The sequence below is a fragment of the Hetaerina americana genome, unplaced genomic scaffold, assembly GCF_022747635.1.
Source record: "Hetaerina americana unplaced genomic scaffold, ioHetAmer1.1.p SCAF_7, whole genome shotgun sequence".
NCBI classification, from domain to species: Eukaryota; Metazoa; Arthropoda; class Insecta; order Odonata; family Calopterygidae; genus Hetaerina; species Hetaerina americana.
In genome coordinates this window covers 25,847,662-25,869,375 of record NW_027287316.1, presented here as the reverse complement: position 1 = coordinate 25,869,375, position 21,714 = coordinate 25,847,662, and the positions used below count along the sequence as shown (strand labels likewise).

Below are 21,714 nucleotides of genomic sequence, written 5' to 3'. Positions count from 1 at the left end.
TTGAATTTGTTTCATGGGTAACCTTTTTCATATTCCTTGAATCCATAATGGTCCATTAGTAAGGAGTAGTGGTTTGAGTTCTATGCATTCTGCGCTGGAAATATATTCCGGTAGAAGCAGTGAAGTAACGGGGATTTATGGGTACATTTATGTTTTCTTTGCAAAGCGGGGTAGTGGGCTTACTCTTCGTCCTCCTTCCGGTCCACCTTCAACAAGTGTTTAAACACGTCATTTGCGGCGAACGCAATCCCCGATGAAGGGACGATCCTCGCCATGGTCGCCGTATTCCCCCGCCAAAGACCTCTGAGTCCGTGTTCCCTGGCGGTCTTCAACAGAAACGCCACCACGTTCTTCCTGCTGAAACTGCTGTCGGACACCTGTTTCAAGGACGAAAACGTGTCGGTTCACGGAAAATCCAGTGTTAATATTTGAATGATGCCATTAAACAACCAAAGCTAAAAAGTCTCTACCAAGATGTAACCATCATGCTGATTATTTAAATATATTGATCTATTTGAATGTATTAACGTATTTTTTAGGCAAGTGACAATATTCTCTTTCTCATGGCAGATGATCGGTAACAGATCTCGCAGTGCCGGCGGGATAATCAAATCTCAATAAGAATAAATAAAAAAGATAAAAAGTGATAATTCATACCTGGAAGTTTATTTTGGCCAATTCTAATGGAGCCACAGCCGTTTTGGCGACGGCGGACGATGTAGCCCCGGCCAGGAAAGACGAAAAAACGCCTGTCTTCATCTGTATATCAAAGGAATACTAGTTAGAATTTTAGAGTTTTTTTTGTAGCATGTATGATAAAAAAAACCCCCCGTAAATTGTGTTTATTTATATTTTGGTGGTTAGAGCCCATGCAAGGGAAATGGCGAGCTACTTGAATTAAGAAGTCGCATAATTACCAAGAATTAAAAGCGTCTTTATTTCTTAACTACATGTCACCCTATAAAGTACTATTTCATGAATCTAATCAAGTCAATGTTAACACTGAAAACCGCAATACGATGACGTATTAGTAATCAATCGTACCATGAATAATTGTTGAACAAAGGTATGCAAGTATTGTGAATAGAATATTTATGATCAACCATCGAACTATGAAAATCCTTAAATCCTAGAATTGTTCAATTAGTGTATAATTAAATTTACATCGTCAGTGTCAGGGACATGAATCCTGGGTCTTCTTAAACGATTATAATATTAAAATTGATGCGTATTCTATAAGTATTCAAATACCTCAATGTTCAACGTGTCAACACCTTCCCTACCTTTCTTGAAGACAGCCAATGAATATCCTCTCATTCCTTACAATATTTGGCATCTTATGTTCGCTCGATTTGCGTGAGGTCACGGCACATTTACCCCAGTCCTACGAACTCACTTCTATAAATACTCCCATTATGTCTGAAAGAATATACTTCCGACCTTCTTTATATATAATATCTAATTTGCATGCTTATGCCTTCCCTAGTGTTTTTAACCATCATTATTCATAGTCCTCGCCTTGATCATTTTTCACTTTCTTAAAAGTATATATCTGATGCAATGCTTCTAAATCATTTCTAAATCTGTACTCTTCCTTAAAACGAATGCTTGACGATGATGTATGTGATAGTTTGAGTTTTCAATATCTCACCACGTCCGTTTTCTTATAAATGATTTCTACCTCTTACCTGGCGGGTTGATTTCGTGATTGCCTTGATTGCAATTCTTTATGTGACGCACGCGAAATGCGAGCTACATTTCCATAAATCTATTCCCTGAACAGTTTCCATCAAAATTGTCACATTTTCCTTCAATAAGTAAACTAAAAATAACATTTTCCAGAATAAGATTCCTATTTAGATTGCCTTTAATGAATACAATTCCTAAACTCTTCCTAGTTACCCTTTTCCAATATGGTTTGTGTGGCAGATTGACCTTGATTATCACAAATGCCGATTAATTTTAAACTCTGTTATTATTATGTATAACCATGTAACATACCTTTGACCTAGCATTGTGCAATGTATTGGAGATGCAATAGCGTGTGCTGTTTCAACCCATGCCAAGAATTGAATAGTTTTCATAGCACTACTTATCACGCTGGTATGGGCGCCAAGAGTTCGATGAAATAGAATTTGTGACATTCTAAGCGTATTATCAACTGGTTAATCAATGTTACATAATTGAAATAATTAAGTTGGAATAAATGATTGAATTCAGTCGCTTTCTTTTATCGAAATTATCAAATGTCAGCGACGTATTTCTAATTCATTTTTCATTTATTCAATTTGAGAATTAATCCACGTCCTATTTTAAAACTTTTGCAGACACACTTCATTTCGAAGCACACGTGATTTTACATGAACTTAAGTCCGAATTATATAATAATAAATTCATATTAATTTTTCCTTTCTTTTCGATAATACTGTCATGTTTAATCAAGTAAATTCTCATGGCAATGTTTTTCAATTGGAACTGTAAGTGGCAGGTAAGCAAATGGTCAAATTCAAAAGGTAATGGCCTTAGTAATGATTAGGTTTCAGTGAACACATAATAGGTGCGAATTATTTTAAACTCAAATAAATCTTGGTGTAAAATGGTGGTTTTATCCATTATTCACTACCGAAAAGGACTGATGGATACTACAAACTTACCTTGTTGTCTGATGTGTTGTCCATTTTTTCTCGGAAATACGAAAAACACGTGCCACACACAAATGTAATACGTTTTTCGAGCTTATCTCTTTCGCAGTGAACAAATATCGCATCCACAGTCGTCGAACGAAGGGAAATATTCTGAAATCGTTGCTTGGCAGCGCAACAATGGGTTCGTCCGTCTAATAGATATGGCGCAGGCGATATGGGAATTTCAAACTATATTTTTAAGACTGCAGTGCTTTATATTGTTTGATGAAAATACATGCAATCCTTCTTCAATAGTCAATTGACAAATCATCAAAACATCTTAAAGATCATGTCACATTAAATGTTTACGGTCATCCCAATCAACCATATACAAGCGTACTATATTACCCGTGATGATTGAGCGTCTCATTTTTTCTATTTTTTTTTAATATTTCCACGAGATTAATTGAATTATGAATTTTTTTATATTCCTAACGCATATGATATTATATTTTGACGTTCGCCATTGGCCAATGTCGGCTGGATTTATTGTTTAATTATCGGGAGGAATATTTGTAAGAAGGTAATCATGATTGATATTAAAGGGAGATGACATTCCTTCCTGTTCATAATGCTCAATAATATAGGTATACATAATTATAGTATAGTAATGCGATGTTAAGAGGTCAAATCGAAAGATACCATTTTTTTCAATGCCGGATGTCAATTGGTCTCAATCTATCTATCTTTGAGAGTTGGTGTTGAAAGTGTTCCACCATGTTCGATGCCTCTTTGCAGAGATACGAGTGTGTAGCATCATGACGCCATGTTTCTTGGAAACGGTTAAGTCTGGGTGCATTGGATTCGAAGGGAAGTTGTCCACCGTAGACAACGATCAAGTGTAACCTTACGACCAATTCATATGGGCATGAGGCTCATTTTGACCCGAGAGAGAAAGGCCATTTTTTCATAGTTCTTCGCCCCGCTCAGTCGGTCTTCTGCTCACAGACAGTGTTGTTGTTAAGAAGTTCATTTTCGAAGACGTGTGTGAAACGATTGGATTATCGTGAGTCTATTATACATCACCGCAATTGTGTATACTGTTGTTTTTCTGCGATGGCGTTTATTGGATTTGCTTCCATAGTGGGCGACCAAGGGCCATCGCGAAACCGGAAAAAGTATACTGAAGCTTGCATCGAAGTTCTAGTGTTCGGCTTTTGCAGTTATCGGCTATGAAATCGCGTGATGGCGAAAGAAATTGCACCAGGGGTTCACGTCGACGAATTCAATCACGGAAACGGTATGTACAGAAATGTCCTTCTATAATGGGTCTTTAGTATTGAGGCTCAAGTGACGTAGTGTGAGGTCCTGCAAATGACGCGAATCCTGAAAACGGGAGTGTTTCGACCCTGATTTGCTTATAAAGTGAACGAGATGGAACAGCAAAAGAAGGGCAGGAAGGTAATAATATCCTTGGTTAGATTGAAGACTTAAGAGTTCCAAAGAAACGACAGGATATTGAGGGATCTGGGTTCGAATCCCAGTCAAGGCGAATGATTTTTACACTCTGAAATTGTTGCATTGAAATGACTTAAGAGTTCTTAGAGTCGTTAGTTACTCAACGCAAAGTGATGGATTTGCCTCGTTTGCTGGCCGAAATGTTGTGAGAGAAGTGAAATTCTTTTTCTTTTGCCTTCAAAAACGCTTTCACTCCATGAAATTGATATCTTATCCGGCCATTTACTTTTCATTAGCCTCTCACGGTAGCTAATATGTGAAAATGTCCATGCACCACCTACTTAATCTCTTCGCATTGCTAAAATCCTAAAATTGTTGGCATGATAAAGCCTTTGGCACTAGGAATTATTTTATGGGACTTTGTGCTGAATTGTAAACAATAAAAAATTGCTAGTTACGGTAAAGTTACAAAGTTGGGATTCTTTACGATTAAATGGAAATGAATTTATGCACTGTCATAAATTGAGTAAAGTTTACAGTAAATGTAATTACTTGTTCTTTGGCATGGGGATCCAAACACAAAAAAATGCCCAAGCATGAGGATCCGTTTATTGAGCAGGGAGATTTTTTGCTTCCCGAATCTTGACGCCTCTATATTACGGATTTAACACCATGGGAACAAGGTAGTGCAGCGTACTTTTAAGAAAAGATGCACGGGATTTATGTATATACGAGGGCGGTACAATAAGTACCCCTGTTAGAAATGTAGGAACCATTTTTTCAAAAATATTTTATTTTTTATTTTTCAACATAGTCCCCTTTTAGAAAGATGCATTTCTCCCACCGTTCGGACCATTTTTTTAACACCTCCGAAAAATAGGATTTGTCGAACTCTCCAAAATACGCCTCCGTCACGGCGACAAATTCCTCGTTTGATGTACATTTTTTTCCTGCCAGCCATTTCTTCATGTCAGGGAATAAGAAAAAGTCAAAGGGAGCAGGATGGACTGTATACGGGGGGTGCGGCGGTGTTGAATATTTTTCAGAGGTATCTCGATCCCTACTTGAGGTGCTTTGTGGAGGGCACTTTGAGGGAGTACGCCGTCCGTCGGATGGGACGTTAAACTGCGGACCCCTTGGCGCCTTATGTAAAGAGTAGGCTAATGCCGACGCCGGGTTTCTCTCCACCCTTCATCCTTTCCTGTCCATCCCCTATGGCGCAAATGACCTTGGCTGTCGGTCGCCTCCCCTCAAAAAACTACTACAAGTAAACGGAGGTACCCAAACCGTTGCTTGCTTATGCAAGTGTAACAATTTCATTATACCGATTTTGGGGGAAAAGCTAACATTAAAAATGTATTATTCCTATGGGTTTTCACGAACGAAGTTGCTACCGTGTATCGCATATAAACAATACATACTGAACGAATGGCAAAAATAACAGCGGACAAACATGGAATTGCGAAATTACTCTTTGAGATAATAGCCAAAAAATCCGCGTGTACTGAACATATACCAGCTAAGGTGATAAAACATTTATCTCCTAACATTGCCACGTACCTTGAAGTTATACGATATATAATAAATCCCACACAGAGTGCAAAGTCCCTCAGAATTGGAAGGCCGCGTGAATAACGCTTGTTTTGACAGGAAGGATCCTTAAATTCCATTTCTTCAATTATTACAAACCCATTTCTCCCACTTCTGTATGTTGCAAAATTTTGAAGCATATGATTATCAGTTTCATGACGAGATACTTTGATAAAATTAACTTTTTAATGGCAACACTGATTCAGAAAAACCTGCTCCTTGAGACCGAATTAGGGTTTTTCACTCATTATGAGGTTAAATAGAAGCATAACATTTCCACCAAAAGGATTTAATATTTCACGACAATGGTTGCGATGCCGCGCGTCATCATCATGGAAATACTAAGTTTGTTTTAACCCTTGTAATGCAGTATTTCTACAAAGTTAAACCTGAAACTGTTACGTTAAATCACTCATGACTTACTTTTATGGGGTAGAAGTTGTAGTTATGGGGATGCGATCTTTTTAGATTTTCAAAAGGCATTTGATGAGGTTCCCTATCGTAAACTTATTCATGAATTGAAGGTTGCAGGCATAAGCAAGGGCGCAATAAATATGGTTGAAGACTCTTTCAGAGAGGGAACAGAGAGCAGTCCTTGACCGCGCTAGTTTCGACGGCGAAGGAAGTGACTTCGGGGGTAATTCAGTGAAGCGTTCCGTTGCTTTCCTTGATATTTGTTGACGATTTGAACCGCGCAGTGAAAAGTCAATTTAGGACGTTCGCGGATGACACGGTGAATATTCGAGAGATATCTGGAGATGGGGATCGTTTAATTCTAGCACGTGATCCAAGTAGCATTACTAAATGGTTTTCAAAATGGGGATTTTCATTAAATCTAAATAAATGTACGGTGGTAAATCAACGGGATTTTTTTTTAAAATTAGCTGGAGAAGCCCTAGAGGTAGTGGGTAGTCGGGAAATAGACGCCAGAACTAGCAGACCCAAGGACTCCTTCTTTTCAAAGACAATATGGGATAGTAACTATAGGGTTATACTATATATATTTGAATACTCAACTTGCCACCCTCAGCGGCTAGGGAATAATTAGTTCTACTCAATTGCATGAACTTTCACCAAATTCGTTTATTTTTTTGTCGAAACTCTTTCTTTCCGCAACAATGCATTAGAATGCCATTACACAATGTAGGGCTCTTTACAGTATTATTTGCTCTGCCTTTTCTGTTTTTAAGATTCCCCTTCCATCCCTCGTCTCACTCTGTTGGGACACCCTCCCGCTACCTGCAGCGTTGGATCACATTCCCTGCATGTTTCCTTGGGGTGGAGGCGGTTGAATGCTGCATGTTCATGTGGTAGTGGAATTTTGCCTTCTTGCTTTTCAAATTCTAGCTGGCACGTTATTGGATGAATTTCTTACTGCATACTAAGGTGAAATTATTTATTAGGTTACATATGTGTTGGTTTTGAATTTGGTTTTGTTGCCTTTGAAGGCTGGTGACCAAACACCCCCCGCCACACGCCATTGTGGTGGCTTGGCAGTTATATTGTAGATGTATCTTAATGCTATTCTTTCAATTAAATCATCTTTTTTTATCAAATATTTCTTTTAAGGAGAGTCTGTTATTATGTCCTATAATTAATCGAATACCCGGTAGTTTATTCCTTATTATATATTTCTACGTAAATATCACCAGTATTGTTATGAGATTCTCAGTCCCTTTTCTACCTAAATGATACTTTCCTTCGTCTTCTGATAGTCTACTCATTCATTTTGCAACGTTTAGATTGAGAGAAGGTAGGCAATAAAGAAAAGTAACCTTGGGTTTCATTTTTCAATCCGGTGGAATTAAACAAGTGAAGTCGGACACCTCTGAATGAAGTAAAGTAGAGGAAATAACATAATAACTCAAAACAATTCAATCGCCAAACCTCATCTGGATAGGCTGAATGTTTCAATACGATGATTCACGTGCAAACATAACAGGATCGACATGAAGAGACCACCTTTTGAAAGGAGCGAATCTTCTTTGGAATTCTGGTGTAGGTTGTTAAACCATTTCGTTTGCATTCAGTTCCCATAAATAATTATGTTTAACCTATGTATTGAAACTTTGATCAAATGTGGACATTTGCCTTCCATTGAAAGGGGTCTGCATTGAGAAGGCCCATAAAATGTTTAATCATAGTAAAAGTATGTTATTTAAAAAACTATTTCATTAATTTTTTAAGAGTCCTCGTAATATTTTGGCTCTTTTTCAAACAAATTCAAATAGCAGTACCTTTTGACTTCATTCAGTGTTTGCCTCCTTAATTCATGGATCATTATCGTGTTTCTTATGGTCTATAATTGATTCTTGTTTTAATAATATCCCTAAAATAATTATGCCTAAAACTCGTTTTTTTCAGCAGGGATAGCATTCCATTGCGCGACTACCCCATTTAATGTTGAACGTTAGTAAATATAAGTGGTATGATAGGTCCCGTCTAACAGCTCCCCCCTATTTGCCATGCGTTTACCTTTTTTCCGCACTTTGAAACTATTGCTTTAACTACAAATCTATATACGATTCCATAAACCTCAAATCCTTTGACGGTTTTAATAAAATAAGTGTTTGAAAAAAAGAAATATTAGGCATAGGTGTTGAATAATAATCGTAAGAAAAAGATGTCTCTTATGGAAATATCATACCAGCTTACACCTCTTTAAGCAGGTCATAAATTCCAAAACGGATTGTTGCTTTGGGAACAACACCGATGAGCGATGCATAATACCCTGGTTAGAGGCCCCGGAATCCTTCAATTTTAATACTTCCTCAAACGGCCTGGTGTAATAGAAAATAAGTACATATTAAACTAATGAATTAAAAAGATATGGTTGTGTGTTTTCTGTTAGTTTCATTCTACATTGTTATGATTACGATTTTTAAGTCTATGCATTTATATAAAGAAATGCATTGATTTACAAATTCTTTTTATACCATAAATTATATTTGACGGCATGAAATACTACCTTGATCAAAAAGTTCCCGGAATAACCACCGTGTGGCGCTCCCATCGTTCCGATTTGAGTTCTGTTTTTTTTTGTTAAATTGGTACATCTGTTGTTGATATTCCCTTTAAATCTTAGTGTCATAACTTGACATTTGCAAAAGTTACGTAGCCAAGAGTACATCTATCTCTGTGTGTGTTGGCGATTTTTTACAATTTCAGAAATGGATTTAAATTTGCAACAACGAACTTGTATTAAATTTTGCGTAAAAAACGGATTTAGTGGCGCACGGACGTTGGAAATGTTGGAAAAGTGTTTCGGCAACGATTCTCTAAAAAAAACGGTCGTTTACCAGTGGCACGAGCGGTTCAGAAGTGGTCGTGAGTCAATCGAAGATGATGAACAGACCATCGACATCGAAAGTCGGTGAAACAATTGATAAAGTAAAAGAAATGTTGGTCAATAACCGCAAATTAACCATCAGAGAAATAGCGGAGGACTTGAACATTGCCTATGGATCCACCCAAGACATTGTGGTTAATGATTTGGGTTTCCGTCGTGTAGCATGCCAAAAGACCTCAATTTCATGCAAAAAAGAGACCGTGTTGACGTCGCAAAAGACATGATTTGCGAGGCTGAATCCGATCCCACATTCATCAAAAGGATCATTACTGGAGACGAGACGTGGGTTTATGAGTACGACACGCAATCCAGACATCAGGCAAGTGAATGGCGTTCACCAAATGAGCCGAGACCAAAAAAACCACGTCGTTTTCAGTCAAAAAAGAAGGCAATGCTGACGGTTTTCATGGATTACAACGGTGTAGTGCATCATGAATTTTTGCCAGAAGGCCAGACAGTAAACAAAGAGTATTATTTGGGCGTTATGAGACGTTTGCGTGAAGCAATTCGCCGAAAGAGACCAGAAATGTGGGCAGAAAACTCGTGGATTTTGCACCATGATAACGCACCGTCGCACAGTGCTATCATTATTCGTAATTTTTTGACGAAAAATGCAACAAATACCATCCAACAGCCACCGAATTCACCTGATTTGGCTCCCTGTGACTTCTTTCTGTTCAATCGAGTTAAAAAACCATTACGGGGAACGCGTTTTAGCAGCCGAGAGGAAGTAATGGAAAAATCGCAGGAAGCACTGATGGACATACCGAAAACCGACCGTAACTTTTGCAAATGTCAAGTTATGACACTAAGATTTAAAGGGAATATCAACAACAGATGTACCAATTTAACAAAAAAAACAGAACTCAAATCGGAACGATGGGAGCGCCACACGGTGGTTATTCCGGGAACTTTTTGATCAAGGTAGTATTTCTGGTTGCCTAAGAGAGATTTCTGTACTCCTTGGGGCTGGAGACTGCCATCCTGGTCCTAGCAACGTCAATTGGATAGGTTGCTGTGTTAGACAGCAGACTAGCCATTGCGCCCGCCAGGTATCCACATGTGCATGTTGTTGATTAGCCTCCTTTCGCTCCAACCTGTGCCTGTTTTTTGCAATTTACTGAAGATTTATTCCCAAATCACTCTATTAAACGCCTTCTCAATATCTACGGATCAGGCAAAAACGTACTGATTGTATTCTGTACTTCTCTAGACCTGTGATATCAGTACTGCAATGGCATCACGCGTGCTTCGCCCCTTCCCAAATTTAAACTTATCATTTCCTAAGTAATTATTGGTCTTCTTCTTCTGCATCCCTTGTCCTACTGCTGTCGCTTTTCCTTTGCAAGGGTTTCGTGAGATGACGACCGCGGAAGCCTTCTTTCTCCCGCTGCCTGGCACGACACGCGACCGATTGGGCAAATCATATTTCCATACATTCCCATTAATTTGTTCATGGGAATTAAAATTAAGGTTGCTTCCCGATAACTTCCTCAAAAGTGTTCCTAAACTGACACCATCACTCAAAGGCCGCCTCACTTGGTTCAGACACCTTTACAGCTGCCTCACTGAAAAACAGACGCTAAGTGGACTTCCTTTTGTCTGGCTTTTAACCTTCGACCTATCCGGCATGGGTGACCCTACCAGGAGTAATTATTATTAATGTTGCCAGCATAGCTCTAGGGGTCATCGGAAGACAATACTTTCCACAATGACAAGGTTTTAGTCCATGGGAGATTATTTATTTATCATGGAAGTAAAAATGAAATTCTGATCTTCTTAAGAAGCTTACACGTTACATACTGACATCAAAATATGTTTGATATTGTACCTCAGATTAATTTTTCTTAAGTATTTTAATTTGGGTGTAGATTGTATGTATTTTTATTTTGAAATCTACAGTTTAATGTAGTTTCCGAATGGGCAAAAGCTGAACTGTACTGACTTCTTATCTTTCAGTATCCAGGCACCAAGTGGACGGACCTATAAGAAAAACTCGCTAACATTCATCTCTGCGAAATTCCCAACTCACCTCAATGTTTCCATAAGGCGTATTTTTCCCATTTGTTCTCTGCTATTCTTCTTTCAAAATTCCCTCGACGATCAAAGTGCCAAGAGTACAATGATACATGCAGTCTTCTTCCATAAATATGTGGTATGAGTCTGCATGGATCAAAATAACTGTCCAACGAACATGTCGTGGTTAATATAACGGTAGTGCCCTTGAATTGTTCCCGTGTTGTCAACTTTCTCTTTCCTCGGACAAACGCCTCGGACACAAACTGGTCCAAAATCATTACCGAAACTCATTCACACGCCTCAATTATATCTATAGCTTCTGATTGAATGGATCTGAAAATTTGCACTGCCTCCTGGCACTCTTTTGTTTTCCTCTCCGCTACCTTTTTTCCATCGAATTTGATGAATAGGTTACCCAAATTGAATTCCCTGAGTCGGTCATGGTGCATTAGTAAGAAGTGGCGGTTTGAATTATATGCATTATAAGTTAGAAATATATTAGGACTATTCAATATATTAGGAATTAAGACTATGCATATTTATGCTTTGTGTAGCCTATGACAATGAATAACACCCTCTGCCAACTTATATACTTATAATGTAACAATTTCAGTTAAAGTTAAAGTTAATGTCGTGGCATTTGCCGCAGCTTCTTGGTATGTGTTATTTTTATTTTGGTGGAAAGGGTGTATTGAAATGTGATGGTCAACCACTTGAATTGAGGATTCGAATAATTACCAGCAATTAAAAGCAAGCAATTGACATAACCACATTCTGCATCAAAACGTTGTTACACTAGCCAATTCAAAATGATTGGTAACACTTAACACTGACATATTAGCACAATGAATAATTTGTTTAACTCATTGTTGGCGTATGTAAGAATATGTGTGATTAACCGTCAAACTATGAAAGTTCTCAAATCCTAGCATCGTTCAGTCAGTTCAAAATTTGATCAAAATTGTCAGTGTTTCAGTGAGGAAAATAAATCTTCCTCCTTCATTAAAACTTATGGTATTAAATATCATGTTTACTTCATAAGTATAGACCTACCTCAATGAAAATCGCGCCAACGCCTGTCCTGTAGTTTTTGAAGAAAAACAATTGTAATATTTAAACGCAGTCAGTATACAAGGCAAAGTAATTTAACGGGATCTATAAGTAATTGATTGACAAATCAAGTGAATACCGTTAACGTTCCAGTCGGGAATAGACTCTTGCCTCGTTCCAAGGGTGGCTTGACCGCAAACGCAGAGAACCGAACCTCCGGAGTATGAAATTCAAATTAGCGGTACAGGATCTCGTGTCTTTTAAGGAAACGCAAATGTTTTTTCGATTCTCAATACCTCAAGGTTGAAATCTATACACGATTACATTTACTTGGAATTAGTTTATTTGGATTCCAAGGTGAAAGAAGCAACTCGAGTGAGACACAAAACAAACGTTCAATGTCTCCAAATGGTTTCTGATTTTTCTTTATTCGTATTTGGTAGCATTGATAAGGAAGCTTACCACCCTAAATATGGAGGGTCAGTCCTCTATTTCGACCAATTTTTTCGTATAGAGATGAGTTCTGAATAATTTTAATAAATAATTACACGAATGCATATAATTCGCATTCTTTTCTTTTACACTGGTTGACTTTCAACTCTTGCTTGTCATTTACGGTAATTATTGTATTTCGTACCCTTTCTTGTTCAAGAGAGGCTAGTTTCGCGTGTGTACCGTCATCTAGCTCTTTACCCTTCTTGCGAGAAAAAACAGTTTTAATTTAAAATGTCGAGCACTGCCACGTTTCCTCGGATATCATTAGTATACCCTAATGGTTTTCAGAATAGCATATTTATATCAAACATTCGGCTTCGTTTTCTTCTATGACTACGTTAACAATGAATATTCGTAAATAGAACGATGGGAGGAATCAAAGGCTAACAATTTATAATGTTTCGTTGATAGATTATTGCCTTTTTTGCCCTCAAGAAAGTTCATAAGATTATTTACAGTAATGTTTTAATACTTCTGATGAAATCGATGGTAGAGATATGGAATGTAAACGATTCTCATGTTCACCGAGTGGTTTAGGATAATTGTTGCTTGCTGCAATATATCTAATTAATCGACGCTTTGGGAAAACTAGCTGAAAATATTTGCTCATTTAATCTGTCTGTGACTAATTCGCCTAATCATCCCTTTAACGAATATTCAGTCAGGCGTTTACCATGTGTATTTCTTATGGTAGACTGGAATGTCTTGGGATATATCTGTAGGTAAACTCGAGATATTTTAGTTTTGAAGTAGTGTTAGTCTTTTAGCACAATTATTAATGTTTTAACGCGTCATTGTTATAGTTTCCGTTGAAATGCATCTTTGGAAATTACGTCTTTGCCCTTCGAACTCTTTTTCAAATCGGACTGCAACCTTTTTTTAACATTCTCAGCGCTTCTCTGAATTTATAGCTGAACTCACTGCAGGTTTTGTGACTGTGACTCACGGCAGGCATCAAATGAGGAACATTGAAAAAAGTACAAATGAAATGTTTATCAAGAATCCAATAGATTTATGGGTTTCACATCATATTAATGCAATACAATTATTTCGCAATGATAGGAAATTAGGTGAAAATATACTTTTCACATAAATATAAATTATCAAAACGAATAATTTTAAGAAATCCTTTTTTACAAGGTTACAAGCCATTTTTGTAGTTGAATCAAGCGGATATATATGATGAACATTTTCAACTAATGAAAAAAGAAAACTTAGATGGGTTTCACCGCGTTCACAAAACTGAATTCTTTATCTCTCCTTGGAAATAAGCTTAATGACTGCACTAAAACCACGTTCCAACAAATATTAAGTCGCGAACGCAAGATACAGTCTTTTGACCACTATCCATAATGCAGGATAACAATCGGAGACATCCATCTGTTAACATAACTCTTGATATTCAATCTTAAACTTGGGAATCAATTCAACGTCATTTTTTAGTCCAATCGATTCTTCCTCAAATACATCAACTTCCTCAATGTCTGCAAACGGATTTATCTCCCAGTCAGGAATTCCCAAAAAATGGAAGATCCTTCAAGTCGCTGCGTCCTATTTTTATGCATGGTGGCTCTGTGGTCACGAAGGACTCTGAGATCTTCATTACCCATACCACCTTGCTCCTCTAGCTTATGCAGAGAATTAAGTAATGAATATCACGGCGACCTATGTTGCGCGTCAATGCAATCGACTTGGAAATAAACACAGTCATCACAGATTCTGCCCTTATAACGTTAGCGTCATTTCCACGAAATTGTAAATTCAGTTCATTGACGAAGCTCCGTCCGTCGCAGAAGAACTGCTACTGTCCACATATCTTCTTTGATGAGCCATTTAATGGCATTCTGTTTCGACAATGAAGGTTTAAATATTAAATATTGCCATATTAAAATGTAATACACATTGAATAAATTGAACGCATATGAGTCAATGTTAAGACGTGGATTCGATCTTTGAGTAATTGCTTTTTTAAAACAAAATTACTATTAACAATATGAAGAACATTAAAACAAAATATTTTTACTTGTAAGTGTAATATGTAGTACTTTTATTTCAGTCAACTGAAAATATTAATACTATTCATTTTTTATATAAAATTTGTAGTTTTCATATATGGTACAAATGCAATACATATAATAAGCGAGCGCGAATTCGAAAATGGCGCGTAGGGAGTTTTTGTCCTCGGTCGGCACATGCACGTTTACCGTTTTTTAAAGATAAACCAAACACTCGGCGGCGAAATAAGCTCCTCTCGATTTAAGCGATTTATAATACTGGTCTAGTCAGTTGAGGGTGAAATAATATTTCTTTGGCTCCTATTTTGTCATTATGAATCATAAATGTAATTTCCTGAAATGTAATTAATGATAAAAGGCGGCTCACGAGACTGTTGCGTTGAAATTGGCTTTGCTTCAATATTTGGATGATTGTTTGTGCATTGGCTCAACTAATTTTATTCAATGGCTTGGCTACCTTTTCATTTGCTGATATATCATCAAGAGGAATTTTGTGATCAAGTATTTTTACAACTAAATTTACTCGTGAGGGCGAAGGGTTTTCAAAGAATTCTTTTTATTCAAAGTGTTACTGTGTAGAATACCCATTATTTGAATAAATATATGCTTCAAGGAAGTTTTTCCAAATTCATTGATATCACAAATTCCTTTAGTAATTTCCGTTATTTTTGAAGGTCCTAATGATATCTGTTACCTGTGAGAGGTTTCCAAAACGTTTGTGGCTGGACACTACCATCCTGGTCCTGGCCACATCAAGTGGGTGGGTTGCTGTGTGGGCCAGCATACGCGCCATTGCGCTTGCCAGGAATCCACGGGCTGGCTTGGAACTATATTATAATTATAATTCGGCTTTAATTCGGGCGATATTGGGAGCGTGGGTGTTACTTTTTCCATTCAAAGGCTTTATTATAATCTTTCAAATTATCATGAAATGTTAGAGTATAAATAGTAGGACATGATCAATAATCATGCATTGAAATTCGATTATCCTCTGATATAAATAAAACAGATTGTGTATCATTATGTCCATGAATTGTGACGTGAAAGTAAGGCCATGGATTTTAAGGATTTTTCAAAATATTTTAAATTTATGATGACCGAATTAAAAATAAAATGCTGTTTTTCTTAAGGAGTAACATACTTTATTTTGGGTGTAGTATTCAATGATTTTCATTTTCAAATCAACCTTTTAATGTTTTTTTGGAATGGGCAAAAGCTAAACTGTACTGACTTCTAATCTTTCCGTATTGAGGTACAAACCGGCACTATAAATACAACTCTGTAATTCCTTCTGTATCCAGGCACCATGTGGTCGGACCTATAAGTACAACTCGCCGACATTCATCTCTGCCAAATTTCCAACTGATCTCAATGCTTGATATGAGTTCTCATTTGTTTTCTTTCAAAATTCCGTTTTCGATCAAAGTTCCAGGAGTACAATGTTAAATGCAGTCGCCTTCCCAAAAAAATGAAGTAAGTTTCTGCACCGCTCAAAACAACTGTCGAACGATCATGTTTTTATTATTCTTAACTTAGCGACTTTAATTTGTTCCTGTGTTATTATCTTTCTGTTCTTGGGAAAAATTACCTAAACACAAATTGGTCCAAAACCATTACCTAAAATCATTCGAATGTCTTTCTTTTATCTATATCTGCTAAATGAATGTATCGGAAAATGTACACAGTCTCCTGGCAGTCTTTCCTTTCCCCTCTGGCTAATTTTTCCACTTTGAATTTGTTTCAAGTGACAAGTGAAGTTACGAGGATATATGAGTACTTTCATGTTTTCTTTGAAAAGGGAGGTAGTTCACTTACTCTTCGTCCTCCTTCCGGTCCACCTTCAACAAGTGTTTAAACAAGTCATTTGCGGCGAACGCAATCCCCGATGAAGGGACGATCCTCGCAATGGTTTTCGTATTCCCCCGCCATAGACCTCTGAGTCCGTGTTCCCGGGCGGTCTTCAACAGAAACGCCACCACGTCCTTCCTGCTGAAGCTGTTTCGGACACATGTTTCAAGGACGAAAACGTGTCGGTTCACGGAAAAACCAGTGTTAATATTTGAATGATGCCATTAAACAACCAAAGTTAAAAAAATACTATCAAAATGTAACCATCATGCAGAATTATTTAATAACTTGATCTATTTGGAGGTATTTACGTATTTTTTAGGCAAGTGACAATATTCTCTTTCTCATTGCAGATGTTCAGTAACAGATCTCGCAGCGCCAGCGGGATAATCAAATCTCGATAAAATGGTAACAGCATATCTTCGTAGGAGGAAGATACAGGTAATTTTAAAAAAGGCTAATATCAGGAATGGATTGGGGATTATGGCAGGATATAAACGATTCCTCAAGGAGTAAATGAGGCAGGAATAATATCTTAGTGGTTGGCGTCCGTTATTCACAATTGTATATAGCGTGAATGCGACTTAAACTACAGCAGTGTTTCAGGTTTGGGATTATTTGTAAAAGAAGTAAAGTCTGAGGATTAGAATTAGACAATCCTGCATATATTGATCGAGAGCAAAGGGGCTTATTCGGCATACAGGTGGACTTTGAGTGAATGCGTGAAAAGTAATTTAGAAGTTCTAGAGATTGAAATATTTGAGGGCAGGAGCAATGACGCGTATAATAATGGTACTCGAAGTTCATATTAAAATAGCTATGATATGAAAAATATGTTGGTCAAAGCAGAAAGAAACGAGGTCCTCATTAGTCTGGTTCTTTTCGAAGAAAGGACAGGAAAGATGGCCATAAACTTCCCAAGAATGGTCATCACTAGAAAAAACTGAGCGTGGGCGGCCTTCGATACTATTTGAGAGTAGAAATAGTGTTATTGTAAGGCACTTGAGGCTTGTTGAGCATAGTTCGACTTTATAAAAATTGTTGTGAGCACAAGGAAACTACATAACCGTTATTCAAAAATAGCATGAAGACAGTGTCAGTGATTTTTGGACTTATTTTCTAAAGAGACTGCCATTTTGTTTCATGGATGGAATTTTCTTGAATTTTTATTTATTATCGGTAAAACACAATATATTTAATAGGATCGAACCAGCATATTACAATAAGTTTAGATAAGTTACTTTACCTCAGGGTACTCTTGGTTGCATGAATTTTTTAGCAATCTCGAACCCCGCGAAGGCTAGGCCTGCCTGCAGAGGCCCAATCAGACAGCTTATCGAGACCCCTTTATAGAGGCCTCTCCAGGTCCCCCCCTTCCTGCAGGGCGAAGAAAGGAGTAAGGTAACATGGGATTACTGAATTGATTCTGTAGGGTTGTGCTCGAAATAAATTATGGGTGATTATTTTCAAAAGCTTGCAATGGCATGATGTCTAATCAAAGACTCGAAAAATGGTAGTTTTATTGTGCATAGAGTGATGTACACGTCTGTGGTAAGGCATAGGTGGAGATTCGTCAGAGCAATACTTAAAAAATTATGTCACTTACATACGTATCGTCTTGATTGTATCAAGGAAGCTTTTCTTCTTTCCGTCCGTAAGAGCAGCCATTTGTTGGTGTCTTCGGACTACCTCCAGAGGGTAGGTGAGCAGCATAGCCGTCGCTCCGGACACGGCACCGCAAACACCTTGCTCTAAGGGGTTTAACTCAGTACCCTTGCGCTCTGTTGAAATGGAACCACGATATATTATTGCGCCAGGCATCTACTGAAGATAATTTCTTTAAAGGCACAAGAGTTTAGAAATGAACCGAATGAAATGAACCTGACAGATCAGTGGTGGCACTGTGCACCATTATCTTGGATGTGCGGTGGGGAGGTTGTGGTGACAGTTGGGGGTTCATAGTGGTACTCACACATTTTTTTTGCCCATAAACGAAATCCAACGTTAACTTCCGTAAGTTTGCAAACGCGATTCTTCAATGTACACTACGGTTAATAATAACCGTGCGTCACAAACCAATATCACGCGTGATTATTCTAAAATATTATCCGTATCTAATTATTTAATTACAGAAGGTATTTGATCGAACCTCCGGCATAAGGTGCTATAACAACGAACACGCATGCACTCCTGCATTGAAAGTTTGTTTTCGAATCTTACATGTACACAGAAACTCGCCTTCTTACAGCAAATAAGGTACTTCTTTTGTTTGATTGTTCAATAACGATTGGTCTTTATGAAAACTAATTTATGTGATTGTCTTCCATTTTGTTTTTACTGATTGTAATGTGGCAGAAAGAACGAGCAGCTGGATGGGTTGGTTGCAAGTTCCACCTTTCTAATTAATTTTTTTTATTCTTTAGGATGATTTTCTTTCGTAGGTCTTGAATTCTCTGATTGCGTGTGAATGTATTTCCCAAGCAATGATTTCAACTTCTTCAGCATGCTGTTTCAGTATTTAAATGAATTACTTTAATTAAATTGATTCTATTTGTTCCTATCCAAATCAAAATGTTTTTTTTAGTAGAGATTGCATTCCTTTGGACGACTTGCCCAATAAATGTTTAGCGTCAATAATGTGAACTGTTATGTCAAGTCTAACTACTCCCCCTATTTGCCCTGCGTTCGCCACGTATCCGCACTTCCTTATCTCCATCACTACTTGCTACCCTAACAATCTCCAGGCTGAATCGTGCACATGGTTGGGATCATGCTTCTCTATTTCCAGTTCTACTTTTATAACGTTTTTGAATTGAAACTACATCATCAAAGAGCGTTCTTCCATACTCTAAAAAATCTTTGATCGCTTAAGTAAGATAAGTGTTTGAAAAGAAGAAATATTAAGCATAGGTTTGTCGAATAATTAATCCTAAGAAAAAGATTTTTCTTTCATAAATATCTTACCGGCATACACCTCTTTAAGCAGGCCATACATTCCGAAGCGTATTGCTGCATTGGGGACTACACCAATGAGCGATGCGGAATACCCGGCGTAGAGGCCGCGTATTCCTTCTTTCTTAATGGTTCCTCGAATGGTCTGATGCAATAGAAAATAAATGAATTTTAAAATTATAAATTAAGAAGATGTGGGCGTGTGTTTTCTTCAACGTCATTCCACCGCATAAGTATTACGTTTCTTTAGTCTATGATTTTTTATTGCCGAATGAATTTATTTTTCGAATTTCGTTCACACCATATATTATTTCTGAAGCCCTGAAACATTTCTGGTTACCTCAGAGAGATTTCTGTACTCCTTGGGGCTGGAGACTGCCATGGTGGTCCTGGCCACATCAAGCGGGTAGGTTGCTGTGTGGCCCAGCAGACCAGCCATTGCGCCCGCCAGGAATCCACGGGCCGGCTTGGACCTTAATAAAAAACATCATGCGGCTATAATTTGAGTGTGGTTGGGTCTGTGGTAGTCCCTTTTTCAAATTAACCAATAAACCCTTTGGACTGAATCGTCCAGTCAGGAGATTAGATTTTAAATATTTCAATTTATCGTTAAATGTAGGAGTATAAAAGGGAATAATAAAATAATCTTGGGAATTCAATAAATGAGAAGGTGTATCATTAAGTCCACGACTCGTGACGTGAAAGCAAGACCTTGATTTAAAGGATTAATGAAAATCATTTCTTCATTTTTGATCACGAAATTAAAAAGATAATGCTGTTCTTCTCAAGGACGTAAATATATTATCTTAAGTGTAGATTTTGTTTATTAATATTTCGAAATCTACCTTCTATGTAGTTTGCGAATGGACAAAAGCTGAACAGTACTGACATCTAATCTTTCTGGATCCAGGCAACAACCGGCACAAAAAATACAATTTTCTCACATTCACGTCTGCGAAATTTCCAAATGATGTCAATGCTTGATCTGATCTCTAATCCAGTGTCTACTTTTTAAAATTCTGTCTTTGATTAAAGTGCCAATAGTCGTCTTCCCAAAAAAATGAAATAAGTTTCTGCACCGCTCAAAACAACTGTCGAACGAACATGTTCCGGTTAATCTAATCGTAGCGCCCTTTGACTGTTCCAGTGTTTTCATCTTTCTGTTCTACGGAAAAACTACTTTAACCCAAATTGGTCCAAAACCATTACCGAAATTTATTCGCACGCCTTAATTTTATCAATGCCTTGTAAATGAATGTATCTGAAAATATGCACATCCTCCTGGCGGTCTTTTCTTCCCCCCCCTGCTAATTTTTCCGCATTGAATTTGTTTCATGGGTAACCTTTTTCATATTCCTTGAATCCATAATGGTCCATTAGTAAGGAGTAGTGGTTTGAGTTCTATGCATTCTGCGCTGGAAATATATTCCGGTAGAAGCAGTGAAGTAACGGGGATTTATGGGTACATTTATGTTTTCTTTGCAAAGCGGGGTAGTGGGCTTACTCTTCGTCCTCCTTCCGGTCCACCTTCAACAAGTGTTTAAACACGTCATTTGCGGCGAACGCAATCCCCGATGAAGGGACGATCCTCGCCATGGTCGCCGTATTCCCCCGCCAAAGACCTCTGAGTCCGTGTTCCCTGGCGGTCTTCAACAGAAACGCCACCACGTTCTTCCTGCTGAAACTGCTGTCGGACACCTGTTTCAAGGACGAAAACGTGTCGGTTCACGGAAAATCCAGTGTTAATATTTGAATGATGCCATTAAACAACCAAAGCTAAAAAGTCTCTACCAAGATGTAACCATCAAGCAGAAATATTTAAATATATTGATCTATTTGAATGTATTTACGTATTTTTTAGGCAAGTGACAATATTCTCTTTCTCATGGCAGATGATCGGTAACAGATCTCGCAGTGCCGGCGGGATAATCAAATCTCAATAAGAATAAATAAAAAAGCTAAAAAGTGATAATTCATACCTGGAAGTTTATTTTGGCCAATTCTAATGGAGCCACAGCCGTTTTGGCGACGGCGGACGATGTAGCCCCGGCCAGGAAAGACGAAAAAACGCCTGTCTTCATCTGTATATCAAAGGAATACTAGTTAGAATTAGGTCTATCCATAAGAGTTTTTTTTGTAGCATGTGTGATAAAAAAAACCCGTAAATTGTGTTTATTTATATTTTGGTGGTTAGAGCCCATGCAAGGGAAATGGCAAGCTACTTGAATTAAGAAGTCGCATAATTACCAAGAATTAAAAGCGTCTTTATTTCTTAACCACATGTCACCCTATAAAGTACTATTTCATGAATCTA

General features: G+C 37.7%; 1 protein-coding gene across 1 annotated transcript; it reads right to left on the bottom strand.

Annotated features, from left to right (window-relative positions):
* Positions 1-228: 228 nt before the first annotated feature.
* On the bottom strand, positions 229-20,996 carry LOC139696585 (mitochondrial coenzyme A transporter SLC25A42-like). The gene is made up of 5 exons (XM_071595389.1): positions 20,905-20,996; positions 19,741-19,873; positions 19,413-19,545; positions 18,059-18,229; positions 229-377 (listed from the first exon to the last, which is right to left on the bottom strand). Exons 1-5 carry the CDS (start codon positions 20,994-20,996, stop codon positions 229-231), a joined length of 678 nt encoding a protein of 225 aa, XP_071451490.1.
* Positions 20,997-21,714: the final 718 nt, after the last annotated feature.

Excerpts from the sequence above, each read along its gene's own strand:
- LOC139696585 (XM_071595389.1), bottom strand. The coding sequence starts at position 20,996 with ATGGCGAGGATCGTCCCTTCATCGGGGATTGCGTTCGCCGCAAATGAC. Across the intron at positions 19,546-19,740 it reads AGTACAGAAATCTCTCTGAG|ACCATTCGAGGAACCATTAA; the intron begins GTAACCAGAAAT and ends CTATTGCATCAG. Across the intron at positions 18,230-19,412 it reads GCTTAAAGAGGTGTATGCCG|AGCGCAAGGGTACTGAGTTA; the intron begins GTAAGATATTTA and ends CCATTTCAACAG.